The sequence below is a fragment of the Leucoraja erinacea genome, chromosome 30 (assembly GCF_028641065.1).
Source record: "Leucoraja erinacea ecotype New England chromosome 30, Leri_hhj_1, whole genome shotgun sequence".
Taxonomy (NCBI): Eukaryota; Metazoa; Chordata; class Chondrichthyes; order Rajiformes; family Rajidae; genus Leucoraja; species Leucoraja erinaceus.
The window spans coordinates 15688725-15709985 of NC_073406.1; the positions used below are offsets into that span (position 1 = coordinate 15688725).

The following is a 21261-nucleotide window of genomic DNA, read 5'->3' on the forward strand; positions in this document are numbered from 1 at the left end:
CTATCTAGATTAATCTTTCTGCCATCATAAGGTGAGAAGCAAAGATGCTCAATTCCATTACAACTTCTCAGAGCACGAAACTGCCCTTGCCTGCAAGCAGCAAGATGACAGCATGCATGGATATGTTGGAGCCAATAATCAAACCTGGTAAGTGCCACACAATGACAAGATGAATCTGAACAATCCTTGGTGCTCCACCTTACCACCAAGTCTCACAAGGTGAATGGCAATGTTGGCATTGACCAGAAAAGTACTTGGATCAACCAGATTGTGATTACAGAGCAAGTCTGAGATTGGATGTCCACTGGCATCTCTCATTTGATGACTAGCCAAATCCTTTCCATTATCTACATGGCACAATGCAAGGAATATTGTCCATTTTCCTCCATGAGTGTAGAACACAGCAGCCCACTTGACTAGCACTCTATCCCTCCTCCACCAGGACAGTGCCACTGCACTGCACGCAACTACAACGGATTCATAAAAACATCAAGGCAACTTCATAGTACATAGAAAATAGGTGCAGGAGTAGGCCATTCGGCCCTGCACCTGCCATTCAATATGATCATGGCTGATCATCCAACTCAGTATCCCGTACCTGCCTTCTCTCCATGCCCTCTGATCCCCTTAGCCACATCTAACTCCCTCTTAAATATAGCCAATGAACTGGCCTCGACTACCCTCTGTGGCAGAGAGTTCCAGAGATTCACCACTCTGTGTGAAAAAAGTTCTTCTCATCTCAGTTTTAAAGGATTTCCCCCTTATCCTTAAGCTGTGACCCCTTGTCCTGGACTTCCCCAACATCGGGAGCAATCTACCTGCATCTAGCCTGTCCAACCCCTTAAGAATTTTGTAAATTTCTATAAGATCCCCTCTCAATCTCTTAAATTCTAGAGAGTATAAACCAAGTCTATCCAGTCTTTCATAAGACAGTCCTGACATCCCAGGAATCAGTCTGGTGAACCTACTCTGCACTCCCTCTATGGCAATAATGTCCTCCTTCAGATTTGGAGACCACAACTTTACGCAATACTCCAGGTGTGGTCTCACCAAGACCCTGTACAACTGCAATAGATGTAAATTATACCTTCCAACCCCACCACCTTCACAAGGAAAACAGGTGCAGGGGAACACTATCACCAGTATATATCCCTCCAAATCACACCCCGACGTAGAAATATAACAAAGTTTCATCAGTGCTGAATCTAATTCCTGCAATAAACTACCCAACAGCACAGCGGGACCATCTTCACCTTCGACTGCAGAGGAATAAGGTGACACTCATCATTTTCTTGCGGAGAAAATGAAAATAAATGCTAAATGCTCATCCCCCCCCCCCCCCCCCCCCCAAATCAATCTGAATGAAGGGTCCCAACCTGAAACATCCTCTGTCCATTCCCACCACTGACCTGCCTAGTTCCTCCAGCACTTTGCCTTATGTGCAATAAATGTTGATCCTGTCAGTGATGTGCTCATTCCATAAATACAACTTTGATTTTTAAACAAAAGGACAGATTGCACACATGTCATTAGATTCATTCCTATTCCTAGATCTAGTAAATTAATTGTACGGAAGGATGTTTTAGGATATATCAAAAGTGTTTTGGGTCAGATCTTCAGCTTACCCCATGATCATTCTGCAAAAGATCATGGGTCAACTGCTCACAAGATTACCTTTCTTGTAGTGCACTGACTTTAAAATTAACCTGATAATTTACATCTATTGCAGAGAAATGACTTAGAGTAGAGTGCCATATATCAACTGGCAACAGCTGCCCCAAGAGCAGAGAAAATAAAATGACAGCATAAACAAGCAGTTGAGAAAAATGACAGCAGGTTGTCTGACACTGGTAACGATGTTAGTATCCGATTTGTTTTATTAATCCAATTTTTGTGGCTAGAAATCATACATTACATTCATAGCATGCAACATACAAGGTACAGTGTACATGATATTGTGCACTAGTGAGAAAGCTTTGCAAAGGTGAATGAAGACAACACTGGAGAGAAATCTTCCGGAGTTAGTGTTTATGCTGCGATTGCTAAGTATCTAGTTCGTTTTAGTTATTCAGTCAATTCCGTTACTAAGTGGTCAGATACATCATGCCCTCCCATGCGGTACTGAAACTATGCATGAAGCATTGCAGATGCTCCATCTCATAACTGGAAGCAGGGTAGGAATGGCCATTAGTTATTATAAATTTCTTTAAATTTAGTTTTTGGAAATTTCTAATTAATAAGACAATTCTAAGGAAATACATTAAAGGAACCAGCCAAGACATCACTCGTGTCAAACTGCTTTATTACATCTTAAATAACAGTACATTTTAATATAGTATCTATCTTGCATCCAGCTTTCTTGTAGTACACCGACTTTAAAATTAAATACAAAAGGCAAAAGGAAAGTATGAGGAAAGACCTACAGAATTAATGGAGAGTTGCCTATTTAGGCCTACGCACAATTACAGCACATCTGTACAAGTTTGCAGGGATAGAATGGAAAAGCTACTAAATGCTAGTAAAGAGCACTTCTGTTTACAGTAAAGTATGGCTGCAGAAACTTCTGCCATCAATTATTCAGAAAGCCAGAAACCTGTCCCGTACAAAATGATTCTAACATTAAGCTTTCTACAAATTTTTATTTTTATTGGATAAACAGGATGGTTTGTTTGAGAATCATTTGTGAAGATCGTTTAAACGGGTCAAGTTTGTTGTGACGGCGCTACTCGAAAAAGTGCATAGCCTTTTATTCTTCATTATGCACAGAGTAGCCATGATTACAATGGTTACAATTTAACAGGTGTGTCATAAAAGAATATCTATTGACTTAATTCCACTGTTTGCAATTCTACAGCATGCTTCTATAAGAGTAAACCCATGGTAAAAGGAAAAACAAAAAAACTCCCAAAAAAAATTAACGTAGAAATTTCAAGATTATTTTCAACATTGAACTTACATCATTTGATACACACATTGACCAAATTCAAGCACAGGACATCTGCAGCTGCTAAAAGCAGGAATCTCTAGTAAGCACAGGCTGAATGGGCCCTGAGCAACTTTACCAAGAAACCAGCCAGCTTAAAATTTATTGGGGAGTTTTCATTTTTCTATGTTACCCACTAAAGTGTAGAGGGGTGAAAAAAATTACATTTTAAAAACAAGCATTCATTACTATGACTGTGTGTCTTAGTTAGTTTAGTTTCAACATATTTCATTCGCAATATTTGTGCAACGAAAGGTCCATGACAGGACATGACCAAAAAAGAGCTTGATACTAATTTACAGTCATTAACAAACCAGAATGATGCTGCTCAAGGACTCCCTTGTTTTCCAGAAAATTTCATACTTAAATTCCTTAGCTAAAAACAACTTAAAAATTGAGATGCGTGTTAAAACATAGTTTTTAAACCTTTAACTGCAGCAAACCCGCATGGTGCTAAAACTTTAAATTACTGAGAAAATTAGCGATTTATTCATGATTACCAAGTTTTCTTTTAAAGTTGTATTTTGCAGGATAATAGTGTTTTCAAGACAAAACAAAATAATGGTCCCAAAATGAATGCGCAATCTCATATTTATACCACAGAATCTTCCATTTAAAGTTGTCTAACTTTGTGCTCTTCATTATAGCAAAGGTTAAAAGTACATTTTGCCCTTTGAAGTTGGGGGTGTCCAAGTCAGTATCAGTGGATCGGATATGCAACGTAATTGAATGTGGAATGATCTTCCAGTCACCTCGGAGTTCGTCTGCAATCTAGAAAGAAAACAATTAATAATGACTCCTGTACTGTACCTCCTCGTTTATAGTGAAATTGGAAAAATACATACAATTTAACTTTCTATGTCATGGCACTTGTTATTGTTATCTATGATGCTTTATTAAATGATTACATCACCAAGACTCCCATATGATGCCTGAGGGGTAATGTTTTGGAACTATATGGAAATTATGCCTAATCCTCAACTAACGCTAATGCACCAGATAACACAATCGGGCAAGTTCTTCACCTGAATGAATCTTGCTTGCGGCTTGCACTGGAGGAATGTTGATAATGCTTCACAAGTTAAGTTAATTTATCAATATTGCTAATAAACGTGCAAGCAACTGAAAAAGTTGCATTTGAAAACATCTTTGTCGTGGAACCATGTACAGATTTAGTTTGCAGAGACAATGTGGGACAAGGTCCTTATTTTACGAAAACAATGGCAGCTGCCGATTCCCAAAATATCTAGTTGAACAAGAGGGTTGATAAAGCTAGAATGGAGGATGTATTACTCTTGACGTTAAAAGTTGTACACTGAGGATTTGGTTGCCAAGTGGAAAATGCTAACTTTCAATTTACATTGATTTAAATTGTATTAGAAATGTGCACTTTTAAAAAGAAACTTTGACAGGGCATTCGATTTATTCAACATGGCAGCTTCCACCCTTGAAAAGAGAGATTTTTACCTTGCTAACACTGCAATTAAGCTCACACATTCAAATATCCCTTACCTCAAGCCAAGTGCCAATAAAACAAGCACCCAGTTCATCTCTAACATTGTAAATATCTTTTTTTCAGCAACTTGATCAGCTTGCTTTATGAGCATCGGATTTGGAGTATATCTAGCCACTCAATATGGCCCAGCCTAACACTGAACTAAACATTTGAAATGTCAGGCATTTATCCCTGAAACTGCAGGAAAGCTTTCATGTTAATTTGTTCCTTTCTCTCCACATTCCCAGAGTCACCCTGCAAAATGCAGATTTTCAGAGACCTGCAATAATACTGGAAGATTATTTATTATTCCACATTTTAAACATACATATATAAAAAACATACAATATTCTTAAGAGACTGGACAGGGTAGATGCAGGAAATTTTTTCCCGATGTTGGGGGAGTCCAGAACCAGGGGTCACAGTGTAAGAATAAGGGGTAGGCCATTTAGGACTGAGATGAGGAAAAACATTTTCACCCAGAGAGTTGTGAATCTGTAGAATTCTCTGCCACAGAAGGCAGTGGAGGCCAATTCACTGGATGTTTTCAGGAGAGTGTTAAATATAGCTCTTAGGGCAAACGGAATCAAGGGATATGGGGAGAAAGCAGGATTTTGGATGATCAGCCATGATGATATTGAACAGCTCGAAGGGTCGAATGGCCTACTCCTGCACCTATTTTCTATGTTTCTATGTCTATTTGTGCCACCTGGCTTTAACAAGTTTTTCTTCTTGCAAAACTATTATCACAAAATAACCAAGGACATCCAGTACATTTTTCAAGATTGTTACAAAATGAATTCCAAGAAATGGAGGCTAACATAAAAGATTTCACCGACAAATGGGGATACTTTCCCTTGAACACCATAGATGACCAACTGAGCGACCAGTTACTTGTAAAAGAAATGCCGTCAACATATAAATTGTTAAAACAGTGTGTGGACTAGGCATATATTCAACATAACTCTGAACCTAGTGCAGGATAAAACCAAATTTTCAATGTGAGATGCAAAGACACTCATTTGATTTTCGTGCATTAAATTCACAAGCTGGATTGAAAGCAATGATTTGCTTTTATAGTAGATTTTCACTAAAGCAAGCACAGCAAAAGAAACAAGTCTGAAAAATAATGACAAAAATGCTAGTTAAAAGTACAACAGGACTACAAACCTACAGGTTTAGTTCCAGATCTTCAGAAAACTATCCCACGATCCTGTTGCCACTGCCATGCCATCATCAGTCACACCCAGGCAGCTCACACGGTTATCATGGCCCGCCAGAACTCCTGAAACACAAGGCCTAAAGTTGTAACACAACTACAGCATGTACATGATGAACGAGAGGGAACCAACAGTAAATGGAATACGGAAAATTATTCTCTTCAAATGAATAAAGTATTATGAAGTTTAAATTTATCTTTGATACTGAATAAAACCATGTGGTTGCAATCATGTTGAATACTTATTGCTAACATTTAAATACTATTTGGAGAAACGATGTAAATAATCTCTCCAGGGAATAAACGAGTATCACATTCAGAACTACTAGCAAAGAGAATATTTTCATAATCGAAGGATATAATGACAAAATTTGTATGAAACAAATACCTGCACGGTCAGCTTTCAGAGTATCCCAGACATTGCAATTGAAGTCATCATAGCCAGCGAGCAGGAGACGACCACTCTTAGAGAACGCCACAGATGTAATGCCACAAATGATATTGTCATGCGAATACACCATCAACTCCTGATCAGCACGCAGGTCAAACAGCCTGCAGGTGGCATCGTCCGAGCCAGTCGCAAATGCATTTCCATTGGGGAAGAACTGGAATGAGGAAGAGACTTGCATTTATATCATATCACTTACAAGCTTATCCTACATATTTTAAATCAATAAAGTCTTTCTGAACTGTAGTCATGAATGAAATGCAAATTTATAGCAACCTTCTCAAAGCAGTCTAATAACTGAATGATACTGACAATAATAAATCCTCTGCTTCATAGGTTTGTGTATATCCTGCGGTTTAACATTCAAAAGACTGACATTAAGCTGGCAAATGGCCAGACATTGAAAAACTACTCAGTTTTCCATTAGTATCCATCTGATTCTCTTGCATTTTCAGACTCCTATTTTCTCCAAACTGCTCCATTGATGCTATTTAGAGGAAGGACCTTATGATTGCCTTAGAAAAATCAAACTACTTAAATGGAGCAAATTTGGGGATTTAGCCAACGACTGGCCCACAAACTGCTGAATTAAGAAACTTCTCAAGGAATGTGTCTGAAGATAGAGCAAATTTTGAATGTTGGGGCGAAGATTGAGGGGAAAATTTATTCTGCTTTTCAGGCACCACGTGCAATTAAATCTAAAAGCTATATTTAAGCAGCCTGAAAGAGCATGAATCTTCTGGTAATCGCGACACAATTTTAAACTTTGATGGCAATGCAGCACAAGAAAAAACTTCCAAGATCTGTCCCAATTCAGTCTGAACCACACATTTCTTTTGCAGAGTTAGATTTCTATGCAAAACAAATAGTTAATTGCAATTACTGCCTATTTCAGTGAGAAATTTTGCAATCATACCTCATCAAAAAATGTGTTTATTTTAACAAAGAAAACCCAGCCAGGACAGTCTTGTGGCAACTATATTTTAAAAAATCTTATTTTATGCCATTTTTAAATGAAAATTGATATTTTACAAAACTAATTGTCTCATGGTGAAAGGTGAACAGTATCTCAACTACTCATATATGCACTAAAGAAAAAGCTAAACTTACGCAAATGGCATTTATATCAGACTCGTGTCCAGTGAAGGTCTGTCGGCACATGCCTTCTCGAATGTCCCAAAGTTTGCCTGAGGCATCACAAGCACCGGAGACAAAAAGCCTTGTATCAGGGGCAAGAGAAAGGCTCATGACATCACCAGTGTGGCCAGTAAATGTGGTTGTTTGCTGCCCAGTTTCAATATCCCAAAGAGCACTGGTGATAGTTGGGAGGAAAGACTTCAGATTAATTGACAAAAGTATAACATGAGCAATTGATGAGTATATTAACAACCTCACTTTTCATAAATATACACACATATATATACACATATACATATACACACACACACACATATATACACACACATATATATACATATATACATATATGTGTATATATATACACATACACGCATATACACACACACACACACATATACACACACACATATATATATATATATACACACACACATATATATATATACACATATATACACACACACTATATATATATATACACACACACACACAAATTAAAATAATATTTCAACAATGACAATTTCCTATATATTTAATTTGAGAAATCAGAACATCAAGGCGTGCTTAAATCTGCACAAATTTGAGATTCCAGTATTGCTTTTAGATAATCAGATTATGAAGGTTGTCACACTCTAATTTGAATTAGGCAACATGATTAAAAGAACAGTCAATTGGAGTGGAGGTGGTCACGCAGGCTAAGGAAATAAAGGAGATGATAATGATGTCTTGGAACATATCGATATTAGAAAAGGAAGATCTGGTAGTATTAAGGCATATTAAGGTTGACAAATCCCTTGGGTCCGACCCAGTGTACTCTATGACATTGTGAAAAACCAAGAAGAAAATTGCAGCGGTTATGGCAGAGATATTTGACTAATTTGTTGTTGATGAGACCACATTGTTTTGGTTGCCCAGCTATAGGAAGGATGTTGTTAATCTGGAAAGGGTGCAGAAGAGATTCAGGAGGATGTCGTGACTGAAGGGCTTGAGTTACAAGGAGAGATTGAATAGTCTTGGATTCATCCCAGGAGTAGTAGAAGTTTGAGGGGTGCCCTTAGAGGTAAATAAAATCATGAGCAAGTGAATAAGGTAGCTGGTCTCAGTCTTTTTCAGAACAGAGGAGTCTAAAACGAGAGGGTTCAGATTTAAAGCCAGAGGGAAAGAATTAAATGGGACCCAAGGTGCACATTTTTCACAGGGGGCGGTAGACATATGGAACAAGCAGCCAAATAAAGTGGCGGAGGCAGATACAATTACAACATTTAAAAATCAGTTGAACAGAATGGAAAGAAAAGGTTGCGAGATTTGAGCCAATCCCAGGCAAATGGCACTAGCTCAGGAAGACAACTTTATTTGAAAACATGTTTATGTGCAGTGTAGCTATAACTATTTAGTGGGCATTTAGTCCCTTGAGCTAAAGAGTCACTCACTAAAATTGCAGTGGAACTGTTTCTTCAGGAATTGTTTTCTCTCATCTTTTTTGCTTTTTAAGAACACTTTTCAGTGACCTTTGAAAGCAGACAAAATACACATGGCATTGGATATGCTTAAACTTTCAAATGTTGCTGCGCAACTCTGAATAGGAAAGTAAGGCATCCATTTGACAAGGTAAACATAAAAGATGGATCAGCAGGATTATCAATGTAGTTTCAATACTAACCAGGTGGTATCTCCTGAACTGGTTATAATTTGGTTATCATCCAGGAAACGGCAACAGGACAGGTAACCTGTAAGTAGCAACAGTTAAAGTGGTTATTAATATAATGAAAAGGATGTACAAAAATGCAAAAGTTAGTATATATCTTTAATAATCTTGCTCCTGTAGACTTAACTCAAGGTTACAGTAATTTGGCAATATGCATATACATTTTCAATGAACCTCTCAAGCTATCAACTTTTCCAGCTGTCATTTGGAGTGGATGGAGAGAGAAATATTTCAAGAGAATGGGGACAAAACCAGCCAACAAATTTGCTTAAAACCAGCCTTTAAATTTCCTTGCACTCTTTATTACCACCCTTTCTTTCAGTCTTCCTGTAGAATCCTGGTTCCACACTATATTTGTGTCCGCTTTACAATTTAGGTCGGCTAATTCAGCCGTTCTAGTAAGATATTTTACTTTCCCACTATTGCAACACACGATTATTCTATAGAACAGAAAATTGTAAATGACAACAGCAAATAGACAAAGAAAACACGAGGCACATAGACCATGGAAAGATAAGACTTTTGTGTGTAGTCTGGAGCACATCAAATAGGACTGTCTTTTTTTTAAATTCTGATGGACTTGCCTTTCATAGATTTGCTGAATATTGAAGAGTAACAAGATGATGGCATAAAAACCCATTCCAAAAGGAATAAGGTGCTTTGTTTTGGAATAGCTTCAGAACTTTAATTACAGGAAATAACAGAATTACAAACAGAACATTGCCACGCTGGTCCCAACCTGACGTTAGAAACAAACAAAGGCAAAGTAGTTTTAATGGGAATGCTTACCTGTATGGCCAGCCAGCTCACGGCTGACACGGACATTTCCTTCACGGGTTTTCAGGTTGTAGATAGAACAGATGTTATCCAAACCACCACAAGCAACATAGTTACCGGAAGGTGCATATGCACATGTCATGACCCAGGAAGATCGCAGAGGTATGGCATGGACCTATTTCACAAACAGAAGAGTCAGCTTGAACTAAGGCACACTATTAAAGAGACATTGCTTTTTGAAGGCTCAGTCTTAATGGGGTTGCATTAAAGAGAAAGCAAAAAGAGATTTGAGCTTCCAGAACAGTAACTGCTACACTACTCCAACAGAAAATATGAATGTATTTTTCAGGATTTGCACTACATAAGAAAACTGAGATACAAAATAGACCAGAAAAGTTATCAAAAGGCAAAGATGCTGAAAATTTCAAGTTATAAATGAAAAATGGAGACAGAAATTGTAGATCAAGCAGCACCTGCAGCGGGAGAAACACAACATTTTAAATTAGTGACCTCTCTCATCCAGTTTCTATCACCACAAGTGCTACCTGATCTTGTTTTATTTTAAGTCCGATAAGTTAGTTTTGATTAAAAGCTGGGAAGACCAATAACATAACTCATAGGACTAGTTTTATATTGAACTTTAACAAGTTTTTTTTCTAGAATTTTATAGGTTAAACGATAACATTTCCACAAGGACCAAGGACTTATATCAACAACTATTAAAATCAATTGAAGTGCCTCATTGAAGACATTGTGTGAACACCAAGTATGTCAACCAACTTGAGAAGCATGCCTAGTGTACCCATTTTGATTAATGGATAGTTTCTCATTTGGGACACATACTTAAAAAGAAACAGCAGTCAACAAAGCCATCTACATAACACCTTTAAGGAAAACACCCTGGTTTATATTGATACATTTATGGATTAAAACTATTTATCCGTTAGCGTGACCACAAATTTGGAGAAAAATTGGAGAATGGAGAAAAATGAGGGGAAAAGTTGGAATTATGTAGGGAACAAATCCTACAATGTGGAACTACAGGCATGATTGTGTAAACATCAATAAGCAAAAGAAAAAGGCATTAAACAGGATAGGATGGAACTCTCTTGAAGGGCTGGGGTGACGTATGGGAGGAGAGTGAGGGCAGGTTGGAGAATATCTGACAGATGTTGTTAAAGTGGAATTTAGAAAGTTAGAACCAAGTCCACAAGGAAATGTAACCAAGGACAATAAAGTTGAATTACAATGCTGGGGAACTCATGGAAGTACATGCCAATATACACCAACAATGGATCAATGCATGACTCAATGCAGGCTAAAAATCAGGATGAATTTACTTTTAAATAACGCAAAGGACAGAAAAAATAATCAGGTGAGCCCTACAGCAGGCAAATTCAGGGTGACAACAGCATAGCGGGTTGCGCAAGGTCTGAGGAAGGGTTTCTGCCCGAAACGTTGCCTATCTCCTTCGCTCCATAGATGCTGCTGCACCTGCTGAGTTTCTCCAGCATTTTTGTGTACCTTCGATTTTCCAGCATCTGGAGTTCCTTCTTAAACACAGCATAGCGGTAAACGGGAAAGTGACAGAGGACGGAGAAGAAGCCACATTATTAAAGGCGCAGAATGTGGGCACTTTAATGAATAGGTGATCAGCTCGGATGAATGATAAAAGCACCAAGGCCATAATCAATATGAATTAATTGAACTCATGGAAATGTATTCATGTGCAGTTATATTCAGTTGAGAGAAAAGAATGCCTTCAGACTTCCACTTTTTTGTTAGTTGGAAGCCCTGATTGGATAAGGCAAGGTGGAACCAAGGAAGATGGATTACACTCAGTTAACAACCCTGGGGCACTGAAAAGGAAAGGGCAATTGTGTCAAAGTCCATACAGAGAATGAAGAATGGGGAAAAAACAATACTAGAAGAGTTGCAAGAATGATGAGTACAGATTTGGAAAGTGACAATACTCTTAGACTGGTAGTTCAGAGTTTGAAGTGTTATACAGGCATGATATTCACCTCCAGAACAAAGGTAGGAAGCATTGGCTGGTGGTCCAGGAGGCCAGTTAGCACCCCCTCCCACCCCCCTAGTCCTGGATTTTCAATACATTGAAAGTGATTCCCAAGCTTTCTGTTGGTAGTTTACATAACAGAAGCTTAGAATTTTTCTAACACATAACCAGTAAAATAACCCACAAAAGATAAATATTTCACGAAATAAATGACTTAATACGCCAAAAAAAACTTTACAAAACATGTTACCTGTGCCTAGCACAGAAAAACTGATTTTGGCTACAGCCATCTTCTGCTTCAGTAATGGATGCTGGTCGGTGATTGGCCGCCGAGTGACCGGTGCATTATGTGATTGGACACAACGGCCTTGGAGACAGCGGCTGATTGGACAGGAGAACAATTTGTTGATTTACGGGAATTTTAGGGGAAGCTGACCGGTGATTGGACGCACCTCCCTTAGAGACAGCGGTTGATTGGCCGCCAAATAATCGGGCACAAAAAACGGACAAATAGGAAAAAATAAATAAAAACCGGGATTCAGATTTAAATCGTAAGAATATCATGCCTGGTTATAGGTAATTACAGCTTTAAAAAAAAAGGGGGGGGGAAAGACTATATAAAAAATGAACAAAACGTCTCATTATAGAATAAGAGGCGATACGGGGAAGAGGTGATAACCTGGCCTGATCTCATTAATCAGAATCGTAATTAATTTATTAGCCAAGTATGTTTTGCTACATACAAAGAATTTGATTTTGCCATAGACATACCAAAAAAAGCAACAAGACACACAACTACATAAAAATGTAGTGTCAATTTGTTTGCTGATAAAGATCAAATCTAATGTTTAAGAGGGAACTGCAGATGCTGGAGAATCGAAGGTTACACAAAAAAGCTGGAGAAACTCAGCGGGTGCAGCAGCATCTATGGAGCGAAGGAAATAGGCAACGTTTCGGGCCAAAACCCTTCTTCAGACTGATCGGGGGCGGGGATCAAGATCAAATCTAATGTTTTGTTTTTATGACTTACTTATACCAGGGCGATTCTTTTTCCATCCGACAGTCACCCGAGATAACTTTAAATTGTTTAATAATTCAAAGACATTTTGAAAACTTATATATAAAATCAAAAGTGTAGCCTTGGAAACTTTAAAGCAAATTCAATTTGAAATTTCAGATTGAACTAACCTTGTTTGTGGTGTAGCTATCCCAAATGATCAATTTCCCATCCTGGGAGGCACTGACAAGCAGTCTACAGGGGAAAAAAACAACAGCTGATGCCACTTGCAGAATTGTTTAATCATGTTTTAAAATTATTTTTTTACACTTCATGGATATCCTATCATTCAATTAATAAGGCAACTCACATGGATCATATCTGGTGTTACTTTATTTAGGTTAGAACGTTACAACACAAATTGACCCAAATGATTTTTCTTCACCACCAACCGCAAAAAAAATGCTCAAAATGGAATCTGTTGAATAATTCAATTAAAAACATTTTCCTTTAGCATTGCAAATTTATCTTTAGAATTGCAGATTCAGTGAATGAGGATCCATGCGATTCAACACTAAAGGATTTCAATACACTCTTGGAATTACATTTTAAAAGACTTGTTTAAAAAAAATCTTATTATATAATAGGTCAATGGTTTGAACACTAAACACTAAATATTGCTGGAAACGTATGTTTAATAACGATATACTAGGTGCAATTAGGCAGCTTGAATTTGGTGCATTATTGCACATGGCAGCAGTACAATTTACTAATGTCACTGAATAACACTAATCACATTCTTATTCAAATGTTATCACAATAGAGAAAATTAAGAACTTTCTTAGCAGTAAATAATTCCCACATGTGCAGCTGTTCACCAGAGATCTTCTCTTGTGCGTCATTAATTATCAAGAGTTTAAAAATGTGTTGTAAAAGCAAAGGACTAACGCATAACCAAAACTAATTTCATTCTTTGTAGGCTTTAAAAAAAACTCATTGCTCATTTGCATTTTGTATCGGAAAAACTTGTCCAGTTCTGGAAATTTTAAAGGTTATTTGAAATCAATCTCAAATACATATATGACAGATTATCAAATGTTGCACTCCGGAAGAGGCGGCGCTGCCCTGCAGCTGTGGCTCGCCTGCAGTCCGTTTGTCTTTTCTTTTTTTTTGTTTTCTCTTTGTCCTGTTTCAGTTGATTTTAGTTTATTTTGGTTATGTATGTGTGGAGGGGGTGGGAGAAACATGTTTTTAGTCTCTTCCTTCGGGGGGATGCGACCTTTTCTTATCGTATCCCCCGCCTCCGTCTGCGCTGAGACCTTATGGCGGAGCTGGTGGCCTCCAACTGGGACCGCTCTCGTGGCTCCGGAGGCAGAGCCAGGACTTACCAACGCGAGGCTGGCCGACTTCGGGGCTGTGGTGGCGCTGCGGCAGCAGCGACCCGACTTCGGAGCCTCGGCCACGGGCCCAGTGGACGACAATGTCGGGAGCTCGCAGGTCCCAGGTTGGTGATCTGTTTCCTGGAGCTCCCGCAACAACAGCTTCATCCGCTGGACTGGAGGGCGGCAGTTTCGACCGCCCCGGGCCGCGGAGTTTGAACCGGCCCGTTCGCGGAGCTCGGATTCAGCCGCGGGACTTACCATCACCCGGCAGGGTCGCAACATCGGAAGCCTGGATCGCCTCAACGCAGAGGGAGAACAAGGAGTGAAGAGACAAAGACTTTAAGACTTTTGCCTTCCATCACAGTGAGGAACAAAGTATCTTTGGTGAGGAGGGCCTGGTGGACTCACTGTGGTGAATGTTAAATCTGTGTTTATTGTGTGTTTTGTTATCTTATTCTATGATATGACTGCAAGGCACGAAATTTTGTTCAGACTGAAAAGTCTGAATGACAATAAAGGATACTTTACTTCACTTATTACGTAATTTGGCATCCTGCGTTTCACTACTAGTATGACATGACAAAATTTAAGCTTTAACTGCAATGCGTCCAACGTTTTAAAAAATCATTTCAATTATATAAATTTTGTGTTCATTTAACAATACATTGCATGAGCGTGCATTTCTGTAAGAGATTAAACTGTCAAACACTGTGCCTCAATACGTACAGTGCCCTCCATGATGCTTGGGACAAAGGCCCATCATTTATTAATTTGAATTAATTAGTCTGAAGAAGGGGTTCGGCCCGAAACGTTGCCTATTTCCTTCGCTCCATTGATGCTGCCACTCCCGCTGAGTTTCTCCAGCACTTTTGTCTACCTTCGATTTTCCAGCATCTGCAGTTCCTTCTTAAACATTTATTAGTTTGCCTCTGTACTCCACAATTTGAGATTTGTAATAGAAAAAACCACATGGTTAAAGTGCACATTGTTGGATTTTAATAAAGGCCATTTTTTAATACATTTTGGTTTCACCATGTAGAAATTATAGCTGTGTTTATATATAGTCCCCCCATTTCTGGGCACCATAATGTTTGGGACAGAGCAATGTCATGTCAATGAAAGTAGTCATGTTTAGTATTATGTTGCATATTCTTTTCATGCAATGACTGCTTGAAGTCTGCTATTCATGGACATCACCCATTGCTGGGTGTTTTCTCTGGTGATGCTCTGCCAGGCCTGTAATATCCAGCCATATTTAACTTATGCTTGTTTTGGGAGCTAGTACCCTTCAGTTTTCTCTTCAGCATATAAAAGGCACGCTCAATTGGGTTCAGATCGGGTCACTCAAGAATTTGCCCTTTGTTAGCTTTGAAAAACTCCTTTGTTGCTTTAGCAGTATGTTTGGGATCATAGTCTTGCTGTAGAATGAACCACTGGCCAATGAGTTTTGAGGCATTTGTTTGAACTTGAGCAGATAGGAAGTGTCTATGCACTTCAGAATTCATTCTGCTACTACCATCAGCAGTTGTATCATCAATGAAGATAAGTGAGCCAGTACCTTAAGTAGCCATACATGCCCAGGCCATAACACCCCCACCACTGTTCATAGGTGAGGTGGTATGCTTTGGATCTTGGGCAGTTCCTTTTCTCCTCTATACTTTGCTCTTGCCATCACTCTGATACAAGTTAATCTTCGTCTTATCTGCCCACAAGACCCTTTTCCAGAACTGGTTGCTTTTTAAAGTACTTCTGGGCAAATTGTAAACGGGTCATCCTATTTTTCCCCACTAACCAGTGGTTTGCATCTTGCAGTGTAGCCTCTGTATTTCAGTTCATCAAATCTTCTGCGGACAGTGGTCATTGACAAATCCACACCCGATTCCTGAAGAGTATTTCTAATCTATTGGACAGGTGTTTGGGGATTTTTCTTTATTATAGAGAGAATTCTTCTGTAATCAGCTGTGGAGGTCCTCCTTGGCCTGCCAGTCCCTCTGTGATTAGTAAACTCACCAGTGCTCTCTTTCTTCTCAATGATGTTCCAAACAACTGATTTTGGTACGCCTAAGAATTGGCTGATATCTCTTAACAGTTTTATTCTTGGTTCTCAGTCTCATAATGGTTTCTTTGACTTTTATTGGCACAACTTTGGTCCTCATGTTGATAAAAGTTTCCAAAGGCGACGGAAAGACTAGAGGAAAGACTAGGTGCTGAGAGCTCTCTTATACCTGCATTAAGGAGGCAATTAAACACACCTGAGCAATTACAAACGCATGTGAAGCCATGTGTCCCAAACATTCTGGTGCCTTGAAATGGAGGGACTATGTATAAACACAGCTATAATTTCCACATGGTGAAACCAAAATGTTTAAAAATGGCCTTTAATAAAATTTGACAATATGCACTTTAACCACATGTGATTTTGTCTATTACAAATCTTAAATTGTGGAGTACAGAGGCAAATAAATAAACAATGGGTCTTTGTCCCAAACATTATGGAGGGCACTGTACATACAAAACACCTGATTTACAAAAAGCACTGTGCGTGTCATGTGCTATTTTCACGATACAAAGCCATAAACAACTTGAATTGGTAAACAGCAAATCACCCTAGTGCAAGAGGCCTCTGCTGAGCATGCAAGCAATGGAATGTTTATTAAAATGTATTTTTTTTTTTAAACATCCCTTTTTCTGCAACTGAAAATTAGCAGCCATTGATGGATCTCAGCCAAATTACATCTATTCTGCACAATAAGGGCAAGGCTTATTACTTTGTTTGCTATTTTAAATTTTGCAGAAATGCTGGGTCATAATGGTTATTTACAGATGAATAATCCCATTCCCTGTTGAGTTCTCAGGTGCATGTGCATCTTATCACATGGCAGTTACATTTCCCCAATGGACCAATCTACACCTGCCTCAGTTTAATTAGCTGCCAACTTAGTTTGTGCATTTACAATTTAAATCTGGATGTCTTAACCGTTCTTTATGTGAAAGATAAACTTTCAGTTCTGTGGCATCTTTCATGATATCAGGTCATTGAGATATTTATAGCCAGCGATTCACTACTGAAGCGTGGTTACTGATGTAACATATGAAACAGTGCTTCTATCAGCAGGGCTGGCCACAGGACCTGAATGCAAGGTTTGTACATTCCAAAGATCCTATTTCAAAGCAATGTAAAGCAAGGAAAGCTTGCTTTACATTGATATTCATAAAAAAGATAGAAAAACCATGCTCAAAACTAGCCTGGATGGTCGAGGTATTGAGTAAAAAGACTGGTATTGATAAAAAAGACATAAGGAGTTGCTGCAACTCCAGAGCTTCAGAGCACAATCTGCAAGTCTGTGAATCATGATTTGACCAAGTTACAATCAACAAAAAAGCTCTGCCATCTCTCAATCAAGTTTTCCCTGAAGAGAAGGCAGCTGATGGGCAACCAGATAAATGCAAAATTACGAGATGCACAGATAGGGTGGATGGTCAAAAATCTTTTCCGGCCAGGGTAGGCATAGCAAAACCAAGGTTTACGATGGGAGGGAGTTTTGGGCAATTCTCTTTTGTACAGAGTAATTGATATCTGAAAAGCCACCAGAGATGACAGTGGAATAAGGTATAATCACCACATTTAAGGGTCCACATTTGAAGACACTTCCATAAGGAATGAAAGGATATGGTCCAAATGGGATTAGTGAAGATGGACAATGTTTAGCATGGAAGTGGTGGACTAAAAGGCTCATTTATGTGCTGTACGACTACAACGCAATGTGATGAAGAGATTTTATGTATGACCGCGTATATGACTGTATTAAATAATATGTTAAGAATAAAATCCTTCCAATGTCATAATACGACAAACCATATTAAATTCTAACATGCTATCATGTAGCTTCAGAAGTAAACATGTTATTTAAGCTTTGGCTTCATTTATTTCCTATTTCAGCAAATCCAGTTTGACGGCATGGATTACTACAATAGGTATAAATATGAATGCAACCAAACAAGTTTTGCATGAAAAACAATTAGTGCATTGATCTTATCAACTAGGTTTTCCCATCATTGCTATGCTTGCAATGTATACAGAAAATTTGTGGCATAATCATTTTGAAGTAGTTGTTTCATTCTTGAACAAAGGGACTTAAATGGGTTATACAAAACTATATTTTGTCTCTTCTAAATCAATTATTTCAAACCTTGGTGGCGTTGCATTATGAATTATACGATTAACAATTCATGTGTTTTTGCAACCAAAAAAAAAACACGTAATTGTTGATGTTCTGCACTGGATTCCCTTCAGTCATTAGGTAATGAAGAGAGACCTTTTGGGAATATATTACCTGCAACAAAATTCCATTTAAAATATTGCTGTGCCAATGACTAGACTACTTGCAGACTCCTCCCTAATTGGCTTATTTTATGCAACATTGCTGTTCCACATGGTCAATATTCATTTAAATCTTAACATTTAGAAAACAATGAATGAAATACATACCTGGAGTCAGTACCCCAGTGCATTGCATAAATTTTAGCAAGGTGGCCTCGTAGTGTTCGCCTAGTACGCATCTGAATTCGACCCACAGGATCAATGTTGGCTGTGATCTACAAAGGAACAACAATAACAATTACCTTTGATCAGCCATCCCAATACCCACCAATCCATAAACATCCAGTTTATGAAAGTCTTAGCAGCCAAAAAAGTGTGTATTTTCTTTTCTTTTTTTAAATACAAAATTGACTAATTGAAAGAAGGTTTGCAAATAAAATGCCATATTGTTCCACACATAGGTTCTTATTGAAAGAATGACGTAAATTTGCTGAGATGAACTTTGATCTGATCTTTTTAACCACCATAACTCTTCATATTCAAGCTTTTAAGACTGTACTGCATATCAAACTCAAAATATTTTTCCCTAATCCAATTCTCAAATCTGAAAGTTTAAAAAAATGGCATGAAAGTTACTTGACCTAGTGTACTGAACTTTACACCTTTAAGCACCCAAGGATGACAACAAAGCCAAACCAAAATGAATGAAACCCAGCAAGCTGGGAAAAATTGTGAAACAAGTGGCTGATTGATGCTGAGATTGGCAGTTCAATATTTCTAAATCATTGCTCTTTCTGCAAGTTCATTTCAGTGGCTAAGTGGACTGGACAGGCTACGTTGGCTGAACATTTCCTGTCTTTATTTGGCATTTAAAATCATTCCATAAAAACTTATCCTATATTACTCACTCATAACTTCAGAAATTGATTAGTTGTAACATTATGCACCCTGAAACTTTTAATGGAAAAAAGACCCATCACATTACTAAGTGAAAATTCATTCAATTGAAACTAAATATATTTCTCCACATATTCCTGCTATGATTCAAAGTGCACAAGATTAAATTTAAAAGTGGGATGGTAAGAAAATAGCTCATTGACAATACAGAAAAAAGTTAATATCTCGAGAGCATGAATACATTTAAAAAAAATGTTGCTGATATTGTGCGTTTTCCCAGAAAACCAGGCTTTAAAAGAAAAACAAACAAATATTTCACCAACCGCTAAATATCTGGGTAATTCAGCAGTATGACCTATATAACCCGTTTATAGGACAAGCTGCAAACTACGTTATATTTTTGTTTGGAAATAAAACTGCACCATTTCCCTCTTCATAAACTAATAATTCAATTATTTCAAATTCTAGTCTATGCCTTGAGTGCCACTTTACAGATATTTGTTTTAGCACCATTTTTGCTAATATCCCCAAGAAAAAATCTGATTAATGTCCCATATGACATGGCATTTCTTAACAGCAACTGTCAGAGCCTTAGCTTTCATTATATTCAATTTTAAAATATCTTCTTTATTTCATAAAAATAACTTTTTAGTGCAGTATCTTCATTCCGTTACATTTTGTCATCCCTAATTGGTGTCCAGAATTAACAATAGACAAAAATTTGGACAAGGGCTGGAAAGGCATCAGTATAAGTGTGAAATTAAAAAAAACCGTGGAACAAAATTCTGAGCATCTCTAATCTCATTACCTGGGCCAAAGTAGCATCCGCGCATGCTTTTCTGGCATCCTGAAAGGGAATGACAAGACAGTAAATAAAAATACAACATATTCCAATAAAAGTCCAAACAAAAGCTTTTCACTGTACCTTGGTACACGTGATAATAATACACTAAACAGAAATATCAATATCGCATAGCATTAATCCAACATGATTAACATCCGGGATGATCTGTCCTGGTTAGACACAAATGCTGGAGTAACTCAGCGGGTCAGGCAGCATCTCTGGAGAGAAGGAATGGGTGGCGTTTCGGGTCGATACCCTTCTTCAGACTGATGTCAGGGAGGGTGCGGGACAAAGATAGAATGTAGTCGGAGACAGTATTTTCCGATTACATTCTTTGTATTGTAGGTACTGTACGGAGTTTGCATGTTCTCCCCCCCTGTGACCGTGTGCGTTTTTTCTGTTGCTCAAGTTTCCTCCCACATCCCAAAGACGTGTTGGTTTATAGGTTAATTGGTCTCTAAATTGCCTCAGGTATATAGGGAGTGGATGCAAAAATGGGATAACAGAAGTAGAGTGTGAACAGGTGATCGATGATCGGCGTGAACTTGGTGGGCCGACGGGTCAGTTTCCACACTATATCTCTAAACAACAATCACTTTCTCACTGATTTAATTTGTAAAAATTGAAACTTAACATGACAGCTGACATGCCAGAGATAATACTCACTCTGATCTGATTCTTCAGTTGCTCAGCCTCCTGACGTAACTGCTCCAGCTCACTCATTTTCCTGCACTAAGCTTGCCTCCACTGCAACACTCCCAATATCTTAAAAATAAACAGAAGCAAGTTACTATCTGAAGATAATCAATGATTAGAAAAAAACATTTAAATAATTCATATAATCTTGTCCATTCACTCCACGTTTACATTTTCATTTAACAAAAGTAAAACTGCGGAATCAGGTTAAAAACATGAAACTATAATATGTTTGTAGGAAATAACATTTAATTTTAGTCATCAATAATGCAAACAGAATCCAAGGGTAAAATTACAATCAAAATTTTAAGCTTTGCTAAGTGCAGATTTTATTCCATAT

The 21261-nt window shown here is 38.1% G+C and overlaps 1 protein-coding gene across 2 annotated transcripts in view; it reads right to left on the reverse strand.

The window, feature by feature from the left end:
• Positions 1-2285: 2285 nt before the first annotated feature.
• LOC129711690 (guanine nucleotide-binding protein G(I)/G(S)/G(T) subunit beta-1) overlaps positions 2286-21261 on the reverse strand; it is a 55492-nt gene continuing 36516 nt past the window's right edge. The window contains exons 2-11 of one of the 2 annotated variants that reach the window (XM_055659543.1): positions 20892-20990; positions 20190-20228; positions 18653-18759; positions 12973-13036; positions 9780-9942; positions 8946-9012; positions 7256-7457; positions 6086-6302; positions 5649-5763; positions 2286-3754 (exon numbers count right to left, since the gene is read on the reverse strand). In XM_055659543.1, coding sequence (XP_055515518.1) covers positions 5657-5763; positions 6086-6302; positions 7256-7457; positions 8946-9012; positions 9780-9942; positions 12973-13036; positions 18653-18759; positions 20190-20228; positions 20892-20948 — 1023 coding nt within the window. In that variant the 5' untranslated portion in view covers positions 20949-20990 and the 3' untranslated portion in view covers positions 2286-3754; positions 5649-5656. The remainder of the gene's footprint in view (positions 3755-5648; positions 5764-6085; positions 6303-7255; positions 7458-8945; positions 9013-9779; positions 9943-12972; positions 13037-18652; positions 18760-20189; positions 20229-20891; positions 20991-21261) is intronic. The other variant, XM_055659542.1, reaches the window with a different exon arrangement.